Source organism: Ranitomeya variabilis, chromosome 2 (assembly GCF_051348905.1).
Source record: "Ranitomeya variabilis isolate aRanVar5 chromosome 2, aRanVar5.hap1, whole genome shotgun sequence".
NCBI classification, from domain to species: domain Eukaryota; kingdom Metazoa; phylum Chordata; class Amphibia; order Anura; family Dendrobatidae; genus Ranitomeya; species Ranitomeya variabilis.
Window position 1 is genome coordinate 993,832,579 of NC_135233.1, and position 22,920 is coordinate 993,855,498.

The 22,920-nt window shown below is 44.1% G+C and overlaps 2 protein-coding genes and 1 pseudogene across 2 annotated transcripts; 1 reads left to right on the top strand and 2 right to left on the bottom strand.

Annotated features, from left to right (window-relative positions):
• Positions 1-5,656: 5,656 nt before the first annotated feature.
• LOC143810096 (uncharacterized) lies at positions 5,657-9,951 on the bottom strand. The gene is made up of 6 exons (XM_077292992.1): positions 9,759-9,951; positions 9,290-9,360; positions 7,823-7,891; positions 7,467-7,559; positions 6,291-6,383; positions 5,657-6,062 (listed from the first exon to the last, which is right to left on the bottom strand). The coding sequence occupies exons 1-6, from the start codon at positions 9,824-9,826 to the stop codon at positions 5,965-5,967; spliced, it is 492 nt and encodes a 163-aa protein (XP_077149107.1). The 5' UTR covers positions 9,827-9,951; the 3' UTR covers positions 5,657-5,964.
• A 76-nt stretch (positions 9,952-10,027) lies between these two features.
• LOC143810097 (microtubule-associated serine/threonine-protein kinase 3-like) lies at positions 10,028-13,973 on the bottom strand. Its single transcript, XM_077292993.1, has 7 exons — positions 13,881-13,973; positions 12,583-12,791; positions 11,296-11,435; positions 11,078-11,210; positions 10,725-10,890; positions 10,496-10,594; positions 10,028-10,277 (listed from the first exon to the last, which is right to left on the bottom strand). Exons 4-7 carry the CDS (start codon positions 11,144-11,146, stop codon positions 10,147-10,149), a joined length of 465 nt encoding a protein of 154 aa, XP_077149108.1. The 5' UTR covers positions 11,147-11,210; positions 11,296-11,435; positions 12,583-12,791; positions 13,881-13,973; the 3' UTR covers positions 10,028-10,146.
• Positions 13,974-16,611: 2,638 nt separating this feature from the next.
• LOC143804022 (uncharacterized) lies at positions 16,612-20,897 on the top strand (annotated as a pseudogene).
• The last annotated feature ends 2,023 nt before the right edge of the window (positions 20,898-22,920 follow it).

Genomic DNA, 22,920 nt, shown 5'->3' on the forward strand with positions numbered 1-22,920 from the left:
TTAAATGATAATAATCCCCATATTTTAGAACCATCATTTATCCATATTTTGGCCCACAGAGTCATGTGACAGCTTGTTTTCTCACAGACTAGTTGATATTTTTATTGATACCATTTTTTGTTCACAAGACTTTTTTGATTACGGTACTTTCTATTCCGATTTTCGTAGAGGCAGAATTAACAAAAACCAGCAATTTAGGAATTGCCCTTTTCCCCCAACCCATGCTGGTTGTGGTAAAATTGATGAGACAGCTTCATTCCTCAGGTCAGTACCATTACAACGATGCCCCATTTATATAATTTTTTACAGTATGTTTTGGTGATTTTACACAATAAAAACTTTTATAGAAAAAAATATTAATTTTTATTCTGAGAGCTATAACTTATTTTTCTGCTGATGTAGCTGTATGACAGCTTGTTTTTTTCCGAGACAAGATTACGTTTTCATCGGAACCATTTTTATTTACATTTGTTTTTTTTCATTGAGCTTTATTCCACTTTTCCTAAGTGGTATGATGACAAAGCGTAGTTTTCTAATTTTTGTGATTTTATTTTTACAGCGTTCACTTAAGGGGTTAACTAATGTGACACTTTTATAGATCGGATTCTTCCGGACGCAGCGATACCAAACGTAAACTTTTTTTGTTTATTTAATTTTTTTTACATTAAAATGTGTATTTGTTAGTGTAATATTATTATTAGCATTATTATTATTGTTTTCTATTTTTTTTTTTACATATTTTTACTTTTTTTTTTTAACTTTTTAGTTAGTCCCTTTATGGGACTTTCACTTTTTTACTTTGATTGAAGGGATAATTCATGGCAGTACACCAGCATTGCAGTGCATTACACCAGCATTGCAGTGCATTACACCTATACTGAAAGCATCTGACACCAAGCTGTGAGCATGGTCTTAGAAGCATTCCATAGATTGGTGACTCGGGGGTCCTCATTATCAGCCCTGGTCACCATGGCAATGATCGCGATGACGTCGCGGGGGCAACAATCTGAAGGCAGAGGGAGCTCCCATCCCTCTACTTCCCTCCTGAATGTTGCAATCACTCTCGATCGCAGCATTTAGGGGGTTAACAGCCAGGGGCGGCCATTGGCAGCGCTGAGCTGCTGCACTGATCGGGCAGGAGATGCTGATATTTCATGCTGTGATTGGTCATTCAGAACTGACACCCAGCCATGAAGGGCCTATGTCCGTCACAGGACGCGAAGGGGTTAAGGAAACGTTCTTAGGCCTTTTAAGCAATATAAGTAATATGTTATAAGATGCAGAAAATGCAGCCAGGAGTTCAGCAGACTGTAGGATGAGCTGAGGGGGCTATGTCAGGTGAGGGGTCTCCCTCTCAGGTAGATGAGTAAGGTAGGACGGGGGAGCTGTCAGGAGTGATATCTACACAGGCACTGCAGGTCTCAGCCTGTGACAGAGCGGAGTGTGCTCAGATAGAAAATGGAGCTGAGGGGAATCAGACGCCCCAGGAAGAAGCCAGCGGCGAAACGTACTGCGGGGTGAGGGGACGCCACCACTACTTTAGTTCGGTATAATGGGTTCTCTTTATATTTCAAACCTTCTATATATCAACGGTCTTGGCACTTGTATCCCTCCACACGCTTTGGAATATGGCATTTATGCCACCAGCCTAAGTAAGACCTATCTCGGTATTATTACACAATTATGATTTAAAGTAGCGTTCCTTATTCCTTTTCTTTCATTTTTTCTGTGGATTCTTTTAAGAGTATGGCTATACAGTAATTTGCTCTCTCCACATTATGGTTTTTGCATGTAGAGTTTTTGGATAACTTATGGCTATTGGTGTACACTGAAGTAGCTATTGTGACTTGAAAGGGTATGGATAATAGAGCCATTTAGGATTAGGGTCTTTTTCTACCCAGCGATAATTATTAGATTGACAATACATTATTAGCACTAGGCACTTTATTATATATCTGTCCTTCTGTTAGTTATTGGAAATATATTACTCATCTTTGTTATTTCTGTGGATTTTAGCATCTAGCCCGATATTGTTATTTATGGATATTGGAAACCACCTTTAAGGATTCATTGTGTTGGTTGCGTCTCCCTACTTAGTTGAGACATCTTGCTCTTTTATTCGTATATGTTCATTGTTCAATGTATTGAAATAAACTTATTTATTTTATTTATGGATCTCTTCTTTATCTCAGATGGACTGAAATCCGTGCTGTTGATGTTTAACTGATGTGAAGTGCCATCACTTGATTTTCTTTGGGACATTTTTGTTAATATAACTAATATGCTATAAGGTGTTCGGAAAGTCTGAATACAAAAAAGCCCCATTGATCCTGCGCCTCAGGGTGTGCAGTAGTCTCTTTATGGCCAGGAGGGTCTGTGGGACGCCACTCTTCAGGACAGCATCCATAGATGACGGAGATTTTTTGTTTTTCCAGTAAAGGGTTAACTTGTTTCTTATGTGATGAGCAGGAGTCTGATTACACAGAAAATGCAGCAGACTGTAGGATGGGCTGGAGGGGGCCATGTCAGGTGAGGGGGCTGTGTCAGGTGAGGTGAGTCAGGTAGGATGGGGGAGCTGTCTGGAGGGATATCTACACAGGCAGTGCAGGCCTCAGCCTGTGACAGAATGGAGTCTGCTCAGATAGAAAATGGAGCTGAGGGGAATCTCCTTGCTGTGGGCCATAATTGGTTTCTAGTTCAGGCTGACAGATTTCACACAGGACAGGATCCTATCTCCCTAACTGACAAGTTCACTGTCATGGTTAGGACAAGGTTATGTCTTGTACTCAGGGTTAATGTTATTAGCCTCTCTTTCAAGATGGGAGGGCTATTTATACTTGCTCCTAACCTGGTATCCTTGTCAGCTATAGGTTTTCTGCAGTCTGTATGCTTGACCTCTGTAGTGTGTGCTGGCTTGCTTTGTGTCTTGCTGTCACCTGCTTTATTCGCTTTCCTGGATTACTGACCCCTGGCTTGGCTTCTGACTATTCTCTGACTCTCCCTGTTGGTACCTCGTAATCTCCTGGCTATGACCTCGGCTTGTTTCACTATTCTTTTATGCTTGTCCCTTCTGTTTCTCCGGCGTCTGGCTCCACCCCTGACCGCCTCCCACTCTGTCACATGATCGTAGGTCCTTTTGCTTTACCTGGTCACTCTGTCATGTGAAAGGTCCCGTTGGTGTTCATGTTAGTTACCCGGTTTCTGGTTCAGCTCAGTTGCTGCTGGGTGCAGTTTCCCCTGCAGCATTTATACTCGGGTATCGTGACATTATAGCTGAACTGATAGTTTTCTCCCTGCTGTGGGGGGTGGTGTTTGTATGCCATGGACCCGGTACAGGATCTCACGGCACAGGTTAGGCTACTTTCACACTAGCGTCGTTTGCAATACGTCGCAATGCGTCGTTCACGAGAAAAAACGCATCCTGCAAAGTTGTCTGCAGGATGCGTTTTTTTCTCCATAGACTAACATTACCGAACGGATTGCGACATATTGCCACACGTTGCAACCGTCGGGCAACGGTTGCTTCGTGTTTTGGAGGACCGTCGGCACAAAAAAAGTTACATGTAACATTTTTTTCCGCTGCCCACGTCTGGCATTTATTTCACAGCATGCGTCGGTATGTCAGCCCGACGCACTGCGACAGGCCGGTACCAACGCTAGTGTGAAAGCAGCCTTAATGAGCTTTTTTCAGCTTTTGCAGAAGCTGTCTGTGGAACAGCAAGCCCTGGTCCACTCGCACCAACAGGTGCAGAGAGATGTGGCAGGTGCTTTATAGGTGTCTGCTCCATTTCGGTCCCGGTCACCTGGTGCCCGACTCATATTGACTCATCTGGGGATGACGCTCCCAACGACTCCCTTCCCAGGCTAGAAATGTCGGCCCCCAGTAGATGGCTTTCCCTCTCTGGTTTTAAAAATTGCGCTGGAGCCCACGCCGCTTATTCCCCCAAATTATCTTGTATTAATTACATACATGTCCCCTAATTTGCACACACACTACTAATTGTATTGATCACTGACATCTATATTTCTACCTATTCTGCATCTTTTTACTGTATGTAAACCATGTCTTCTATCCTGTCGGCTCCTGCACTGATTTTACAGAAACCGACAAATGAATTACCGGCTCTTCTTCTATGTTTCTGTGCAATATAAAGACATACATATGTGTGTGTATATCACTGACGTGTTTGTGTGTATATATATGTGCGTGTGTGTCTCTGACGTGTGTGTGTATATATATATATGTGTGTGTGTCACTGACGTGTGTGTGTCACTAACGTGTGTGTATATATATATGTGTGTGTCACTGATGTGTGTATATATGTATATAGTGTGTGTATATATATATATGTGTGTGTCACTGACGTGTGTATATATGTATGTAGTGTGTGTGTATATATATATATATATATATAATGTGTGTGAGTGTCACTGACATATGTGGGTGTGTGTGTGTGTATATATATATATTATTATTTATTTATATAGCACCATTAATTCCATGGTGCTGTACATGAGAAAGGGGTTACATACAGAGTTATAAATATCGTTTACAGTAAACAAGTTTACAGTGACCGAAGTGCTATGTCCCTGAAGTCTTTCGCTGTGTTCCGGGACGTAGATAACCGGTTGCATGCTTACTAATGCTTTTCGGCTTTGACCGCAGTTGGGCAAAGCATACTGCGCACGCGCAGAAGGCAATTTGAAGGCGCACACGCAGAACCTGTACGTGATCAACGCTATTCACAGATTTGGGGTGGGGAGAGGGGCCAGAACCAATGCCCATCGGATCGGACCGAGGATATTTCCATACAGCGCGGGAGCAATATAAAAGGTTCTTATGGGGGATTCATGGGGAGTCGTGGGGTTTCACAAGTAGTTGGGGAATGTATTATTTTTAGTTGATAGGCAAAAAAACTGGTGACAGGTTCCCTTTAAGACTGTGATCAGCACCAAGTCACCAGACAGGTTAATATGCTAGGTGGATGACGTGTGGATAACGCGTCCCTACATCATTCACACAGTCTCCCCGACAGCGCTCCTGCGCAGGCGAACTTCTCTACCCTGATGAGGGCCAAGCAAAGTACTATAATTTTAATCAGTATAACGGCGCCAACCTGACACTGTAGTTTTCTGTGCACAATCCTGCTGACAGGTTCCCTTTAAGACTGCATGAGCATGTCACTAGCCAATGTCTATGTGCAGATATTGAGTGCAGTGGGCAAAACTTAGATTACTGAGATGACTTAATAGTCCTGCCAAATATTATCTGTATTTAGTGCACACTTAAATCCATGGACAGTGGGAATGATCCTGATTGTCTGAAGTAGAGCCCTCCCGAGAGCTGATGCAGCAAAGAAAAAGTAATGGACGTGGGAGTGGGAGAACCTGATTATTGAGGATGCTAGTCTTAGCTCATTGGAGTGTAAATATGGTAGTAGAGTGACAAATGGGAGGAGTTGAAGAACAGTGCAGCACTGTGGAGAGCTTTGTGGGAGAGTGCAATGACTGGTACTGGGTGGTGGCATCGGTGTAGCTGCTGGACAGAAATATGAGCCTGCTGCATTCAGGATAATGACAAATGCATTTAGTGATAAGAAGAGCAATTAGTGACTCACAATTAGTTGTGAATTCAAGATGAAAAGGAATCAGAGCAACAGTAACGTTTTTTTTTATTAATAATAGAATAAAAGGTTAAGGGATTAACAAATCCAGGAACATTATCAATAGACAAAATCATAGTCAGGAACAAAGCCGGGGTCAGGTACCAGGTGATCAGTAAAAGCCAAGTCTGGTGAGCAGTATGAATACCGCGGCGCCTGGTGACAGAGGCAAAACATGTCCGGGTAAAGATGTAACCGTCAGAAGGCCACAGGTAGATGGTGACGATCCTTCTATACAGGTCCAGCAGTGATGGTGGATCTGCTGGACTTCAGGGCGCTAGATATGGAGGTTTCCAGTCGTTTAGATGGTGCTGGGGCAACAGCAACAACATGTAAATGCGCGAGCAGCCCTGGATAATCTACGCCGGCAGGATGATAAGAACCGGCGGAGGCGGGAACCTGTGAGAAGAGAAGTAAATATAATGTAAGTGACAGGACTCCATATTACATGATACTACTGTGCGGTCACTGCGCCGAACCGCAGCGGAACCTTACTATACTGAGGTCAGGGGTCACTGTCAGCCATCATACATGGGACAATTTTATCACTGACAGATAATGTCTTCTCCACGTGAGTTTTTCTCATTGATTGACATCACACGACATTGAGCTGATTCTCAAACTTACGTTGTCTCTTTTCCTTCTTTTCTTCATTTTCTGAGTTTTGTTGCGCTTTACTCAAAGGTATCGAAGATTTTCTGTCCTCGTGAACTGGAATATCTGATCAGAATGTAAAAACAAAAACCTCAGTAACAATGTATTCTTAGAGTATCTGCTTTGTATCTATAACGTAAGTAAAGGGACGACTTATTACATGTCACTATTGTGCAGTCACTGTGGCCAAAGAGCAGAGAAATCTTATTCATAAAGAGATCAGGGATCATTTATGATTGTCGCCTCTCCCCCCGATGTTTTGTTTTAATTATTTAAATATATATATATATTTTTTTTTTTCTTAAACGGTGTGAGGTCACCCCTATTTTTGTTAGCCAGCCAATGTAAAGCAGACCGCTGAGGGCTAGTATTCTCAGGCTGGGAAAGTCTATGGATATATGGCCCTTCCCAGCCTAAAAAAAGCATTCCACAGCCGCCCCAAAAAGGTGCATCCATTAGATGAAAAGTTCTTTAATTGTAAAAAGCACTCGCCAACCGTCTTTTACCCATTTTTTACCTTTTAAAAAAAATAATCCAAAGGGATCCACTGTAAATCGATCCCATGTCCCACAATGATCCAGGATAAGGTTACTAATGTCAGCGCTTCTCTCAGCAGCTGGATTCACATGCTACTGTCATTGTGTTCTGGCTGGTACAGGCACCGGCTGGTGAATACTATCATCAGCAATACCTGCTATTGCTGCTATCAGCGAGATCAGGTAATGCTGATGACAGTAGTAGTTATCAGCTGACACCTGACCGACTGTAATCTTTTCACCGCCAGTAACAGACGCACACTCACATGTCCTATGTGACAGCGTGGGAACCCACAGCGGTAAGCAATGCTCTGGGCTCTGACTGGCGGTGACTTCAGTATGATTGCCGCTAGTCAGAGCCAGTGTTTCCCATGCTGTCACACAGAGGACAGCATGGGAACCGCAGGATCTTTGGGCCTCCCATTCACGGGAATGAGTTTCGAACCATCCGGCTTCAGGATCACGTTCGGGTACTATACTAAACTTTTTTATAAAGTTTGGCTGAAACCCAGGGACCCGAACATCCACGCGTCTACCCATCTCTACTAACATCTGCTCCACATGAATTCTTCTCACTGACATCACACAACATTGAGCTGATTCTCACACTTACCTTGACTCATTTCCTCCTTTTCTTCATTTTCTGAGCTTTGTTGCTCTTCGCTCAAATAAATTGAAGATTTCCTTTCCTCAGGAGCTGGAATTTCTGATCAGAAAGTAAACAAATCTCTTAGTAACAATGAATTCTTATAGAATCTGCTTTGTATCTATAACGTAAGTAAAACGACAACTTATTACATGATACTATTGTGCGGTTACTGTGGCCGAACGGCAGAGAAATCTTATACAGAGGTCAGGAGTCACTGTCAGCCATCATACATATCCCATCACTGACAGATGTCATCTGCGGCACATGAATTCTCCTCACTGACTGACATCACACAACATACAGCTGATTCTCACACTTACCTTCTCTCTTTTCCCCCATTTCTTCATTGTCTGAGTTTTGTTGCTCTATTTCCTCGTGAGCTTCATTTTCTGATCAGAAAGTAAAAACAAACTCTTAGTAACAGAATACTCTTTTAGGATCTGCTACATAAATAAAATTTCAGTTGTCAAGGTTTTTCTTATGGATTTCGGGTTTTAGCTTGGCCAATAGGCTCAATCCCATTAATCCCAACTTTCTGTTCATTCAGATCCCTGAATGACTATCCCTAAGGCCGTGACACAATGAAGGGTGGGGCAGCACTTCTGCTAGGAAAACGCTGAAGGTCGGGCATGGATCTCTGGCGCTCCCCTCTTTTATCCCCCTCTCCCTCTTTATTTACTAATACATACACCAATCACAGACTGTTCACAGGGAAGGAAACCTATCCGTCCCCTGCTATGGTCCCCTGACTGGCCAGGTTTGCTAGCCAACTACCTGCAAAGCACTTGTGAGTACGTTCAATGGCAAAAACAGAGAGAAAGCTATTTTCCCACCGTTTAACCCCTTCAGGAGGGGGAAATACAACAAATAGGGTAATGCCATGTGTTTTTTCTTGAATGTTCAGGGATCACCATTACTTTTGCTGAATTGGTTCTAGTTTTTGAGATAATTGTTAAGAGTGTGTCTCGTCCTCCTGGGAGATCTGGGGTTAGAAGATCACTACGTATTCTGAACCGCAGATCTTCCATTTGTTTGTGTCCCATATTAAGTGAATTTAATTTCTTTTGGTGCTGAAGAGGTTAACGACCATTTCTAGGCTGCTTTAGACTCAGGCCTCTCTACCTTCAAGAGTACCCCCGGGAGATGAATAGTTGAGGGCCCAGTTCTATGGACAGTTTGAGGCCCCATTTATTACCGAAAACCGTCACAGCGTGACAATAGTTCATCCATAACAATAATGATTTCCTAGGTAATGAAATATCCTATGCAATTATTTTGTATTTCAATGTGTAGGCTTACAATGCTATAAAAGCGACTTTTCAAGGCCAGAATTTTATTTTAATTAATTAACTATTATTTGAAAAACTAGAGCCATTCTGGCAAAACCAAAGCAATATTTTTAATCAGCACCATAAACTTAATATAAAACCGTTAAGATATCTTTGGCACCAAAATCTCTGTTTACCAGTGCAATGTAAGTAAAGAGACACCTTATTACATGATACTATTGTGCACGAACAGCAGAGGAATGTTATATAGAAATCAGCGATCATTGTCAGCCATCATACATGCGACAATCCTATCACTGACAGATAACATCTGCTGCAGAAGAATGATCTGGTAATCTGGGAAAACTGTACGAAATTAGCTAAATGTATGGGCCTATGGGCAACACAATTGGGATCCATGAAACATGGACAGTATAGGAGACCAATTACAGAAAAATCATGTGGAAATATTTGAGATGAAGTCAACATTCTCATTTGTAGTGCTGTAGACGTACATACCTGACAATGGGGGCGAGCATGGCAAACAAGTAATATCATCTCTAATAGATGCAGGAACAGATTCTTTCTGCCTGTTTGGAAAAAGAAAAATGTGTAAATCACAAGTAAATGCAGTATAAAAGGGGTTGCCACAGTAGTTTAACTCCAACTATAAGGCCTATTAGGACATATGAGAGTAATAGAGGGGAAGGTTTCCTGCTTAAATCTACCTTTTATAGAGCAGAGCGAAAAACAACTACAAAGAATGGCTGGCATGCATTACTACATCTCCTACAGTGTGGGCAGCACTAAAAGTGCATGACTGGCTGCAGTTATAGGAGGTTACCATCAGCAGTTTCTGAAGCCCAATGACTGCTAATTATGGGGCGATGGATGCTGTTATTGATATTATGGTATTTATGTCCTATATTTGGAGTTGTGCACCTATATCAGCCTGGAGCTGCAAGTAATGACCCTATAATCTACTCACATTTCTAAGATATTTGTGCAGGATGCTTGGGTAAATTCTTCAGGTGACTTGGGATCCTCATCATTCATCCTCCTGGTAGCGGTGGTACAGAGCTAAATGCGGACAACAAGAAGATGTGAAATACTTTTTTTTTCTTACTTTTAGATATATTTTTAATTTTTTTTTAATATTTGTTGTTCTCATACTTACTATAGAAAGCCATTCAGAAGATGATGTAAAATTTTGGTAGTTAAAGCTCTCATTGTCCTCATCTACAAGACAAAGGTAATGAAGTATTATTTCAGGTTGTCAATATAACAGTCACCATTTAACCGTAATATTAATGTGAATCAATTGTCTCAAACTATGGTAGACGAGACAAACAGCTGCTTAGTCTAGATGACGTCTTCTACTTACTGATAGAGAAGCTTGTGTCCACGTTTGATTCAACCTGAGGAACATACTTCGGCTTCTGACTTAGAAGGTTTTTAAAGCATAAGCCAATCAGGAAAGAATTACCCTTGATCTCAAATGTTCCTGCTGGAAAATACAAAACAAAAGTGTTGCGGATATTGTCAGAGACTGTTTCATATCTGAACTGTTTAACTTAATCTGAACTAATGACGTTTCTGAGCAAACATGAAGGAAATTTACTGAAAGTCATATTATGAAGAATTAGAAATGGATGAGCTGATAGAGAAGTGCTGATTATCATAGACATGAGAGATATGTCCTATGTGTAATAAGCAAATTGTTACCTGTCCCAAGTCTTTCTTCAGGATTTTTTCTCAGCAGTCCAGTGATGAGGCACCGAGCATCAAAGCGAGGAACGGGTTCGCAATCCCAACGTAGGTGTCCTGTGATATAGAAAATTACAAAAAATGAAACATCTTTATTGGGCTGTAAGATAAAGCTAATGAAATAGGTAAACAAATGTAACCAACCAAAGCAATGATTGGATTATTCCGATTGGATTATTCCACTTACCACCGACAATATTGTTTTCAATCTCAGTTATGGTTTTCCCATCAAATGGTACAGATCCCACAAGGAATTGATGTAGTATGATCCCCATTGCCCACCAGTCAACAGGTCTTCCATAGCCTTTCTTTAGGATGACCTCTGGGGCTATATAATGTGGGGTGCCGTAGACCTAGAAACCAACAGAAGAAAGAGATGAGATTAATCATACTATTATGATGACAAGTTCTCACCATAAAAACACAATCACAGAAGATAAAATATCAGGGGAAAAGATCTCTAGAAATGAAGAATGCAGAGAAGAAACAGTGTGATGAGATTAGTTAAGAACAAGCTGCGTTTCTGTAAGTGATGCTCACCTCATGGTCCTTGAACTCTCTGCTGATCTCCTCTGCTGATTCATTGTAGATGTAGGTTTTTGGTATCATGACACCAAGTTTTGAAAGGCCAAAATCAGTAACTTTAATGTGTCCAGTAGATGTTATCAGAAGGCTGTGGAAGAAAAGATGGTTTTAACCTTGCAGACTATCTGATACTAAATGATAACATCCTTTATCATACTAGAGGGGGTACTTACTTCCCTGGCTTCAGGTCTCTGTGGACCACAACATAGCTGTGCAAGTATTCTACAGCAAGAACCGCTTCTGCAAAGTACAAGCGGGGCCAAGGGGACAGATAAAGGACCCCTGGTGCCTAATAGGGTCTGACAGTCACCACCTGTAGAAAAAAAGAAATATGACCGGTGAGGGGTTTATAAAGCAGATCACATGATGTATAATGGGAAGTGAGCCGAGATATTTGTCAGGAGAGAATATATACAGATATAATGAATAGTGCACATAATATTAGACTAAAGTAACAAGTAATAACATAAAGCTGAAGATACTATCTATCCATCCATCGATCTAAGCCCCTTAATGTTCTCACCAGCAATATACTTTTTATGGCCATTTCAAAAGTATGATGCTGTCAAGCGTGCCCCCACCCAAACACAGTGAGTATGGTTCCCCCAGTGAATCCTGCTCCCTACAGTATCACCCCACACATATGGTGTCAGTATGATGCACCCTCTCAGTAAGATGGCGCCCACAGTCCCTATACTCAGTATAATGTCCCAAACAGACTCACACAATATAATGGCCCCCACATGTCTTCACTTAGTATAAAGTCCCCCTTAGCTCCTCACACATAATTTGGACCCTAACACAGAATGATGACCCCTACACAGAATAAGGTCCCCCACAGCACACCACTCAGTATGGAGACCCCACTCTGCGCAGGGGCATTCGACAAGTCAATCTGGGGGTATTAGCAGGCTCCCATTGCCTCGCACACAGTACTATGTCCCCCACAGCTACCCAATCAGTATTATGGCCCCTACAGATGCTGACAATAAAGCACTATTCCCCTCTCCCCAGTACCACGACATGCTGCTCTGGTCAGTCCGGTGTGAGTGCTGAGGCTCCACACTACAGGCGCGGTGCTGTGACTACTTGGCCCCTGCGGTGTACGGAGTCTCAGATCACAGTCTCACGACCACGGGCTGAATGGTGGACCGGGAGCTTTCGGCCTCCTGATGTGCCATTCTGTTCAGCAGTATTCACATTCTGAGGATACGGCCATCCTGAAATTGTGATGACTGGAGGAGTGATGTGACCCAATGCCAAGTGATACTGGGCCCCCTAGAACTCATGAGCCCCATAGTACCCCTGCTCACAGAACAATTAATTTCCAGGCATGGAGGTCATATATAACCTATAGTAAATGCTCTGTGGTGATGAAACCCACCAGCTGGACATATCGTAATGATATGATAAGATGTCAGCAGACGTGGACTGACTATAATAGAATACACATGTCCTACCTTCCACATACTCCATGACCATACAGAGGTGATATGTAGATGGAAAGGAGCAGAGCATGGAGGCCACAAAGGGACAATCAGAGAATGTTAAGATGTCCCTTTCCAGATAAGCCAATTCCACCTTGTCTAGAGCTTCCAGGTTCCGCTTGACCATTTTCTTCATTGCAAAGGTCTGATGTAAGTCTTTATGGCGCACTAAGTAGACGGAGCTGGAGAAAAGCACAATCCATGGTAAATAATCAATCGTTATTAACAGTCCATCTATAGAAGTCATTATATGATCTTCTGTACTAATTTCTTGGAGTCCGTCCGTCACTGGAGATACATTTCTAGAAATAATATAGCACTGCAGTCACAAGTGTGACCCTGGCCTAAGTCATAATAAATGGAGGGGATGGAAGTAGTTAAATAATAATGGAGCTCATTCTACCCACCTGTCCGAGGTTCCCACCTGTCCATCCCTGCAGTTCTCCATCCTCAGGGCCAGGCTTTGGTTGCTCTGGCGCCCCCTTCTGGTGCTGAGACAGTGATTGGACTCAAGTGGTCATGGTGGAGGGTGCAGATGTCATTGACTCCAATATCGTGTCAGTCCTCCCGTGACCGTGTGTAGCCGATTACTCTTATCAGCTCCATAATGGAACCCAAAAAACCAAAGTCTGCTGAGGAGGAAGCTCTGGTGGAGGCGGCAGCAGAAGAACCGATGGGGTCTAGGACAAGTGACTGCAATGTATTATATTCATCCCTTTCCTTAAGGGTTTGTGCCCACATTAAGTATTTGCAGCAGAACCTTTTACACCATATCTGAATTTCTAAGCAGGAAAAGCGATGCGTCAAATAGTCGCATTTTTGTCGCGTTTTTGATACATTTTTTACCTGCGTTTTTGTTGCAGATTTTCCCCCACTCATTATTATGTGTGAAATCTGCAGAAAAAATGCTGAAAGAATTGACCTGCTGCAGAGTTAAAGTGAAAGATAAGCATCGTGTGCACGAGACTTCAGGAATCTCAGTCACTTTTCTGGCATCATGAAATCCCTCAGGTTATGTAACAAATCTGAGCAGAAAAAAAACAAAAAAATGTGAGAAGTCTGCGATGTGTGCACAGGTCCTTACAGTGTGACCTGTTCTAGGTCCGTACGCTCCACTGTCTAGAAATGAGCTGAATAGTGAGAATTGGATGTGGACAGTGATGTGGACTCCGATCATTTCCCTATGATAGCGCTGAATGGCAGAGCACAGAGGCAGAAGTGTTGTCATAGGGAACCCTGAGCAATGTGGATTATACCAACAGAAATCTCACCCAAAAGCTCCAGCGCCGATCAGTTTGGATGTTTCAAAGTCGCTTATATGCGGCATTCTCGCTGGGATCAATGATTCAATCGCTCCCTATAAAAAATAAGAAATGATATTCAGATAAGAAAGCTGCAAGAAAAAAGCTCCAGATACAAAAACGTCTTCCTCCAATATTATGTCCCAGCTGATTCACAGTGATTGCATGTACAAGCAGAACGCTCCGCAGACACCGATGTCATTTAACCCCTTAAGGAACAGGGCTATTTCCGTTTTTTGTTCCCCTTCTTCCCAGAGCCATAACTTTAGTTTTCGGTCAATATGGCCAAGTGAGGGCTTGTTTATTTTGTGGGACGAGTTTTATGTTGGAATTACACCATTGCTTTTACTATATCCTTCACTGAAAAGCCGGATAAAAAATTCTAAGGCTATGTTCACACGATGCGGTTTTCGCTGCGGATCCGCAGCGGATTTGCAGCTGCGGATCCGCAGACGTTTTCCATGCAGGGTACAGTACAATGTTACCCTATGGAAAACGAAATCCGCTGTGCCCACTATCCTTTTTTCGGCTTGAAAATCAGCGCGGATTTTCAGCGGAAAAAAATAAGTAGCATGTCAATTCTTTCTGCGGATTCCGCTGCGGGTTTCCACCTGCACCAATAGGAAAAAGCAGCTGGAAACCCGCAGTGGAATCCGCAGTAGAAAAAGGACTGAAAACCGCAGTGAAAACCACCGCAGGTTTTGCACTGCGGTTTTCACAAATCAGGACCTGAAAAATCCGCAGCGAAAAAAGGATCGTGTGAACAAGCCCTAAGTGTGGTGAAACTGCAAAAAAGTGCAATTCCACAATTGTTTATTTATTTATTTTGTTTTTTACCACATTCACTAAATGCTAAAACTGACCTGCCATTATGATTCTCCAAGTCATTACAAGTTCACAGACACCAAACATGTCTAGGTTCTTTTTATTTAAGTGGTGAAAAAAAATCCAAAGCTTGTCAAAGCAAAAGACAAAAAATGGCGCCATTTTCTGAGACTCGCAGCGTCTCCATTTTTCCTTATCTGGGTTAGGGATTCTTTTTTGCACGCTGAGCTGATGTTTGATATCAATTTTGGATAGATGCGATGTTTTGATCGCCCGTTATTGCATTTTATTGCAATGTTGCAGCGATCAAAAAAGCATAATTCTGGCGTTTTGATTTTTTGCTTGCTCATATTAATTAACCTTCTCTTCTCCCTCTACACGGCCCCAATTGGACAGACCATCAGCAGATTTGGTTTTCAGTACCATCTTTATGCTGATGACACACAACTATACACGTCATCCCCTGACCTTACCCCCGCTGTACTACAGAACGCCACTGACTGTCTGTCTGCAGTCTCCAACATCATGTCCGCTCTCTATCTGAAACTCAACCTCTCCAAAACTGAACTGCTTCTGCTCCCGCCTTCTACTAACCTCCCTAAATCTGACATTTCCCTCTCCGTGGGTGGCACCATCATAACACCCCGGCAGCAGGCACACTGTCTGGGTGTTATGTTTGACTCCGATCTCTCCTTCACCTCCCACATACAATGTCTTGCCCGCTCGTGCCGCTTACACCTAAAGAACATCTCTAGAATCCGCCCTTTTCTCACCATGGAGACAACAAAAACTCTCACTGTCGCCCTAATCCACTCCCGTCTGGACTACTGTAACGCTCTATTAATTGGTCTCCCCCTCACTCGACTTTCCCCTCTCCAGTCTATCCTTAATGCAGCAGCCAGGGTCGTCCATCTGGCTAATCGTTACTCGGACGTGTCCGCTCTTCGCCAGTCGTTACACTGGCTGCCCATTCATTACAGGATACAATTCAAAGTACTTGTTCTCACCCACAAAGCTCTCCACAGTGCGGCACCCCCTTACATCTCCTCCCTCATTTCTGTCTATCGGCCTAACCGACCTCTGCGCTCTGCAAATGACTTTCGACTAACCTCTGCACTAATCCGTACCTCCCACTCCCGACTCCAAGACTTCTCCCGTGCTGCGCCAATCCTCTGGAATGCTCTACCCCAAGACATTAGGACCATCCACAACTTGCATAGTTTTAGGCGCTCGCTCAAAACACATTTGTTCAGAGCGGCCTATCGCGTTCCCTAATCAAACTCATTTTATGTTTTTGTGCGTGTGTCACTACTTCCATCTACCCCCACCCCCAGAAGATGGCTGGACCATCACTGTAAATACACCATTGTAAATACACACCTGTGCTTTGTATCTCCCCATTTTTGCTTTATCACTGTATTGTTAACGTTGTTACCGATGACTGTTGTGTTTGAAACTGTTAAACTGTAAAGCGCTGCGGAATATGTTGGCGCTATATAAATAAAGATTATTATTATTATTATTATTATTATTAATCTTATATTTTGATTTATCAAGCGCTTCCGAATGCGGCGATATCAAATATGTGTAATTTTCAAGTACCCAAAGTTCTGGTGGCGAAAATCATTGGGAGACATGAGAGACTGATGCAGGAGATGGTGGATAAATCCGGTGTGAAAAGACTGAGGACACCGGCTGATGACGAGGTCCAGGTCATGGGTGAAGATGAGATGGTCCCATTCCTTGTCGGATCCAGAGAGAGTCTTGAGAATATCCGCATGCTCCTGGAATATTGCATGGCATGCCTAAGGGAGGTAGAACAGCTGAGACTTGAGAGACTGCAAGTTAATAAACAGCTGCCAGAAAGGCAAAGAAGATGGCGGCCACTTTAGACCCAAAATGTGGACAAAGGGGTGGAAGTACCCAGCCTGAAGGAAGAGTTAGTGGCAGTGACTCATCAGTTAGCTAAGTGTTGAGTGGCCTAGGTGGAAGACCTGGTAGCGGACGTGTTGACAAAGAGTCAGTCCAGACAGGTCATATGGGTGCAAGGGGATTGCGACGCCAGCTTGACCATGATGCCCAAAACCGACTGAGAGGGCCCTCTCGACTGGTAGGGCAAGGTGACTTGGGTACCCGGTCTCGAGGCCCCTGGGTTAAGACAAATGTTCAACCCCACAGGTGTGAACAGAGGGGGGGATATGTGATGCAGTGACCCCTGTAACAGGTAGGGGGCTCTGCATGGTCTTCCCAGTATACGCATGGAGGTGTATTGAGGCCATAGGAATGCATGGCAATCACAGACATGACTGTGGTAGTGTGATGAAGTCTGGCAGTATTGTGAATGGCCGATACGTGTGTCGCAGAGGAGAAGACTCTGCGCTGCCAGCCTGAAGCGATGTGGTCTTCTGGGACCTATAGTCCCACAAGTATATTGCATGTTTATAATGGACGGTTGGCAGGGCTAGTTATGTGAGATGGGTGGGACACACTAGCCACACACTCCCACCCAGGGGAGTGGTTAAAAGGTATATAATGTGACCAGGCTGTGGGTCACATGTTCCTCTGTGGTTCCAGTGTTTGGATCTGAAGGGTCCAAGTACAAGGTTCTGGAAGCCCGTGTTGGAAGTCCCGGGAGTAGGATTCCTGAACACGTGGTGGGGCTTTGGACTTGATGGCCTGGGGTGTTGGACTAACGTCCTGAATAGCACTCGGACAGGCCACATGCCTGTGTGTTGGGAGGTCCTGGGAGTAGGAACGAATCCCTGAGAAGCGCACAGTGAAACTGTTGGGGAAGCTACCGTCCTTCAGTGGATCTAGACTGACTAATGTGTGCCGCCCAGGCAAGTTGGTGATCCCCGTGAGGCAGCTTTCCCAAAAGAGAGGACTGACAAGGAGTCAGCAGGTGGAGCAGGAGCTCCCGTAAGGTACCTCAATAGACTGTTGGTGCTTATGGTGTTCCATGAACTGTGTGGTAACCCACGGCAACTGGTCAGAAGAGGACCAGCATGTTTAGTTGCTGCAGACTTAATGTGATGTCCTGAATGTGTAATGGACTGTTCATGATATGGTTTATGAGTCTTTAATAAACCAAACAGACTGTTTTGTGTGAAAAACCGTGCCCGTGTGCCTGAAAATCACGGCCAAGCGAGTATTCCCCAATACACTAGTAAGTGCAATCTTACACATGATATTTATTCCATTTATCGAACACCGTAAAAAAATAAAATAAAACACTTGCCAAGAATGTAGCTCTTTTCATCAATGACTTACCAAGGAGTAAATGAAAAGGCCCCCCAAAGCACTCAGATAGGGGGACACATAGGGTCACAGGCCCAGTCATTGTATTATAATTACTGTTGATTTTTTGTACCCCTCTTCCCCCTATATTCCTCATATTGGTCTCTCCCACTCCCCCCTCTTCTCTATTACTATTTTGATTTGAATGGTACTTGCCTATCTTTGAGGTCATCTACAGGTCACCAGCAACTGCCAGGAAAAAGTGTGAGAAGAAGGGGTGCAGTGAAATATGTATGGCCAGCAGTTAACTAGCATCTGTCCTTAGACTGCAGGTCTCACCAAGGTGAAAATATGTTACCCTGAGAAAAGGCAGTTTTCCTGGTTGCAGACCACAGGGGGCCTTCCTGGGAAGACACAGAATTGGAAACATTTCACACCTCTGATGCCTTGAAGGCAGAGGCCAAAAGGGACCTAGTGCAGCCTGACAATTTCTATGTACTATGGGAAAGAAAATCGAAGACAGGAACCTTTAGAAATAATGTATTCATTGGTAAAGTAGCCATGGTCCAGTCACAAACCAGGACTTAGAATATTAACATGAGAGGCTGGTCTAAAAATCTGATCTCCAGGTTAAATCTATAAATTAGGCCTTTAATCATCGAAGGTTGTCACAGACTGAGGGAAAGTCATCCCCCCAGGGGGCAGAAAGCAGACTACAAAGTTCAGATATTTCGGTAAGTTTTCTCCCTTTTACTTTTAGAACTGTTTTGCATATTTGCATGTCACTCTTCATTGCCATATTTTATATCCTTTTATTGTAAGCACTGTACCTTTTCTATTAAAGCTTTAAACTTTAATAAGTTTGAACCTTGTATGCTCTAAAAAATCCATAGCCTTAGAGTGTGCGACCCAGGTAATTGGCATATAGTAGTAATATTTCCAGGACTCATCGCCCTTGTGTTGGGTGAGTGGTGGCAGCGTGTATGAGCGGGTGTGTGGCCTGGGTCGGAGTGGGATTTATTCTCCCTCTGCAGCATAGGACAGAGGTGAATGCTAGACTGAGTAAGATTAACACTTGCAGGCACAACCCCAAGTCACATGCTGAGAAGAGCATACTTGACAAATTGGTGACAGCAAGTGGAATAGAATTATTTCAATTATAGCATTAGTGCATGGTTTAAGCAATTATTTCCTGTAATAAAGAATTGGTATCCTTGCGAGGAGTGCACCAGTTCTACAAGGTTCAACTCAGTGCTTACTTAGACATACTTGCACAGTTTCTCTTTCCCGTTTTTCTTTTCTATCTTTTATTTGGCAATGGCTGTTCATCTATATGGCAGCCCAGTACAAGAAGCAGAGCAAAGACACTCTGACCGACCTCTGTGAACAGAGAGGAATAGAGTCGGCCGACAAATCCAAGGAACTGCTGATACACGCTTTGGTTGAGCAGGACATCATAGAGCAAAATACTGAAGAATCTGGGCAAGAAGAGAGTCCATCTCGGAGAGACCCCGCAATGCCAGCTCTTACACCGGAGATACCTTCTGGAGGTGCCAGCAATGCCAGTGTTGAGGAGCATATGGACTTTACAAATGGCCTTACAACAGCTGGGAACAAGTGATCCAATCTGCACCTGCAGCTTATTCTACAGTACCGAGAGGCTGCAGAACACTTAGACCGGGATGAGAGCACGGCTGCAGAACGGCAGGAGGAAAGAGCTTTCAAGCTTTTGATGGCTCAAATATAAAAAGGTAACATCCCGCAGCTGACCTCCTTCCAGGACATAAATCCAAGGAAACCACATCTGGAAAACTTCCCTGTGATTGAGAAGGACACGGACTTAGATATTTTCCTATGGGGGTTTGAAAAAACCTGCAGGCAATACCATCTGTCCAGAGAGCCGTCGGCGCAGTATTTACCCCAGGGTGTAGAGGCAAAGCTCTGGAAATTTTTGCTGGCTTCCGACCAGAGCTAGATGGAAACTATGAGGCCATAAAAGAGGCCCTGATCAGGAAATACAACCTAACCCCAGAAATGTATCGGAGAAAGTTCCGGAACCTACAACATGGATCAACTGACAGCTATGTCGTGAGCACCTTGAGGACTATGTTCCACTAATGGATCAGGGGACTTTCTGTTAACAGTTTTGAGGACTTAATGGATTTTATGGTCAAAGATCAATTTCTTAATATGTGCCGCACGGATGTACGACAATTTGTGTGTAATTGAGAGCCACAAACTGCGGATCAGGCTGCAAAGATTGCTGACTGCTATGTGGCTAACAGGATGCCTGAGGTGCGGAAGCCATTGGGACTCAGCTGTAAGGGAGGTAAGCCAAACGAGGACCCTTCTCCCTCTGCTGACCGATCACCAGTGCTGTCCAAACCCACCTCTTATGAGGTCCCGTGGAATAGACATTCTTTAGGCGATGCACGCCGGTGCTTCTCTTGCAGCAAAGTGGGACACGTCAGCGCAGTCTGCCCTGATAGGGAGAAATGCCCATCCACAACCACAAAGCCATCTGGGTCCCCACCGTCTGTCCTCTTTGTGACCGGCTCTGATGCGAGGACCAATGAGAACTGTCAATTTGTCACTGTTGGCAATAAAGTCACCATTGGTCTCAGAGACACTGGGGCCGAGGTGACTCTGGTGCGCCCAGCAATGGTAAACCCTGCTGAAATCATACCAGGAAGGACTATGTCTATAACCGAGATTGGAGGGGTCAGCCCTACCGTGCTCATGGCCCATGTGTACCTGGACTGGGGAGCAGGGAAAGGATTGAGAGAAGTGGGAGTATCAGAGGCTATTCCCACCAATGTATTGCTAGGCACAGACTTGGGGAGGATGGTGTCCCACTATATCCCTCCCTTGCACGTAAATGCTACAGAGACGGTGGAAGCAAGTGACCCACCTGAGATCCCGTGAGAGGGAAAATGTACCAATGCGCAGGACTGTACGTATGTGGCAGCTGTGACCCGGAGTCAGGCTGCGTCTCAGACTCAACCCCAGAGCATGAGTCTCAGACAGAACTGCCAGAACAGGAGGCCCATACTGTGGCCCCAGAGCCTCCTCACATGGCAGACCCACCAAGCTCCCTGATAACCGACACTGTAGACTCAGCTTCAGACCAGGGCCTGGCAGTCACACTAGGCCAGGGCCTACAGTCTGACAGTCAGTGCTTCCAGGAAGCCCTATGGACAGATGTTAGTCTGGAGAAGCTCAGATGTCTTGCAGACCGACCCCGTACGGCTTCTAACAAAGAGAGAATATACTGGGACCAGGGCAGACTGTATAAAGAGACTCTCCCCACGGATACTACAGAACCTTGGGACTGTGAAAAGCAGCTGATCATTCCTTATTCATTTAGGGAACAATTATTGAGAAATGCTCATGAAATTCCTCTGGCTGGACACCTTGGAATACAAAAGACTAAAGCTCGACTGACACATAACTTCTATTGGCCCAAGATGAGGACAAATATTGCCAATTACTGTCGATCCTGCGTAGTTTGTCAGAGAGTTGGAAAATCTGGGAATATACAGAAAGCCCCATTGATACCACTGCCAGTGATCGATGAACTTTTCCAGCAAGTGGCTGGGGATATCATATGGCCACTTGCAATCCCTAGCAGCTCTGGCAAAAAGTTCATCCTCAGTGGTGGACTATGCCACACGATACCCGGAAGCTGTGGCACCGTCCTCCATCCGAGCAGACAAAGTGGTGGATGCTTTACTGTTTTCTCGAGTGAGTTTCCCCAGGGAAACGTTAGCCGATCAGGGAACCCAATTCTTGTCCAGTCTTATGGAAAGTCTCTGTGAAAAAATACAAGTACAGCATTTTGTGGCCAGCGCCTATCATCCCCAAACCAACGGACTCTGCGAGCATTTGAACGGGATATTAAAACAAATGCTGAAAATGCTGGTGGAGACTGAAGGGAGAGACTGGGAGCGGAACCTCCCCATCTGTTTGCGTACAGAGAGGTACCCCAGGCAGCTACAGGATTGTCCCCATTTGAACTGGTTTATGAGAGGAGGGTCAGGGGGGCCACTTGATTTGATTAAGGACTGTTGGGAGGGTGACCCCAAAACTATGGGAGTCTCAGTGGTTGAATATGTACTGCGACTCAGAGAAAGAATGCAAAAACTGACCAACCTGGCCCATGAGAACGTGTCCCAGGCCCAAATTAACCAGAAGGTCTGGTATGACCGTAATGCCAGACTGAAGGCCTATGAGGAGGGGCAGAAGGTTTGGGTGTTGATTCCTATTAGTGATGAGCGAGTATACTCGTTGCTCGGGTTTTCCAGAGCACACTCGGGTGATCTCCGAGTATTTGTGGCTGCTCAGAGATTTAGTTTTCGTCACCGCAGCAGCATGATTTACGACTGTTAGACAGCTTGATTACATGTGGGGATTCCCTAGCAACCAGGCAACCCCACATGTACTCAGGCTGGCTAGCAGTCGTAAATCATGCATCTGAGTCAACAAAAACTAAATCTCCGTGCAGTCACAAATACTCGGAGACCACCCAAGCGTGCTGGGGAAAACGCGAGCAACGAGTATACTCACTCATCACTAGTCCCTATGTTACAGAATAGTAGTAGAGAAGAGGTATTACTCGTCAAACTTAATTTGACAGGTGGGCCCGCCCCTATCAAAGTGCATTAAAAGTGTGTAACCCCTCCCCTCCCTGTCTGGCTGCTTTCCTCTTTTGATAGTGTTTGATATTGTTGTCACAGTATTTGATACATTGTTTTTTATATCATATTAGATTTTCATTTTATATGAAGTTGATATGAGATTGGTGTTGTAATCAGAGCAATGTATTTTATTCCCAATAATAACATATAGTGAATAGTGATGGTGTTTCGGCAAAATCTGTGAATCACAGACTAGGTGTTGTGTTTCACTAGCTGTTCCCTGCTTAAACACAGCCAGATGTGCTCATGCA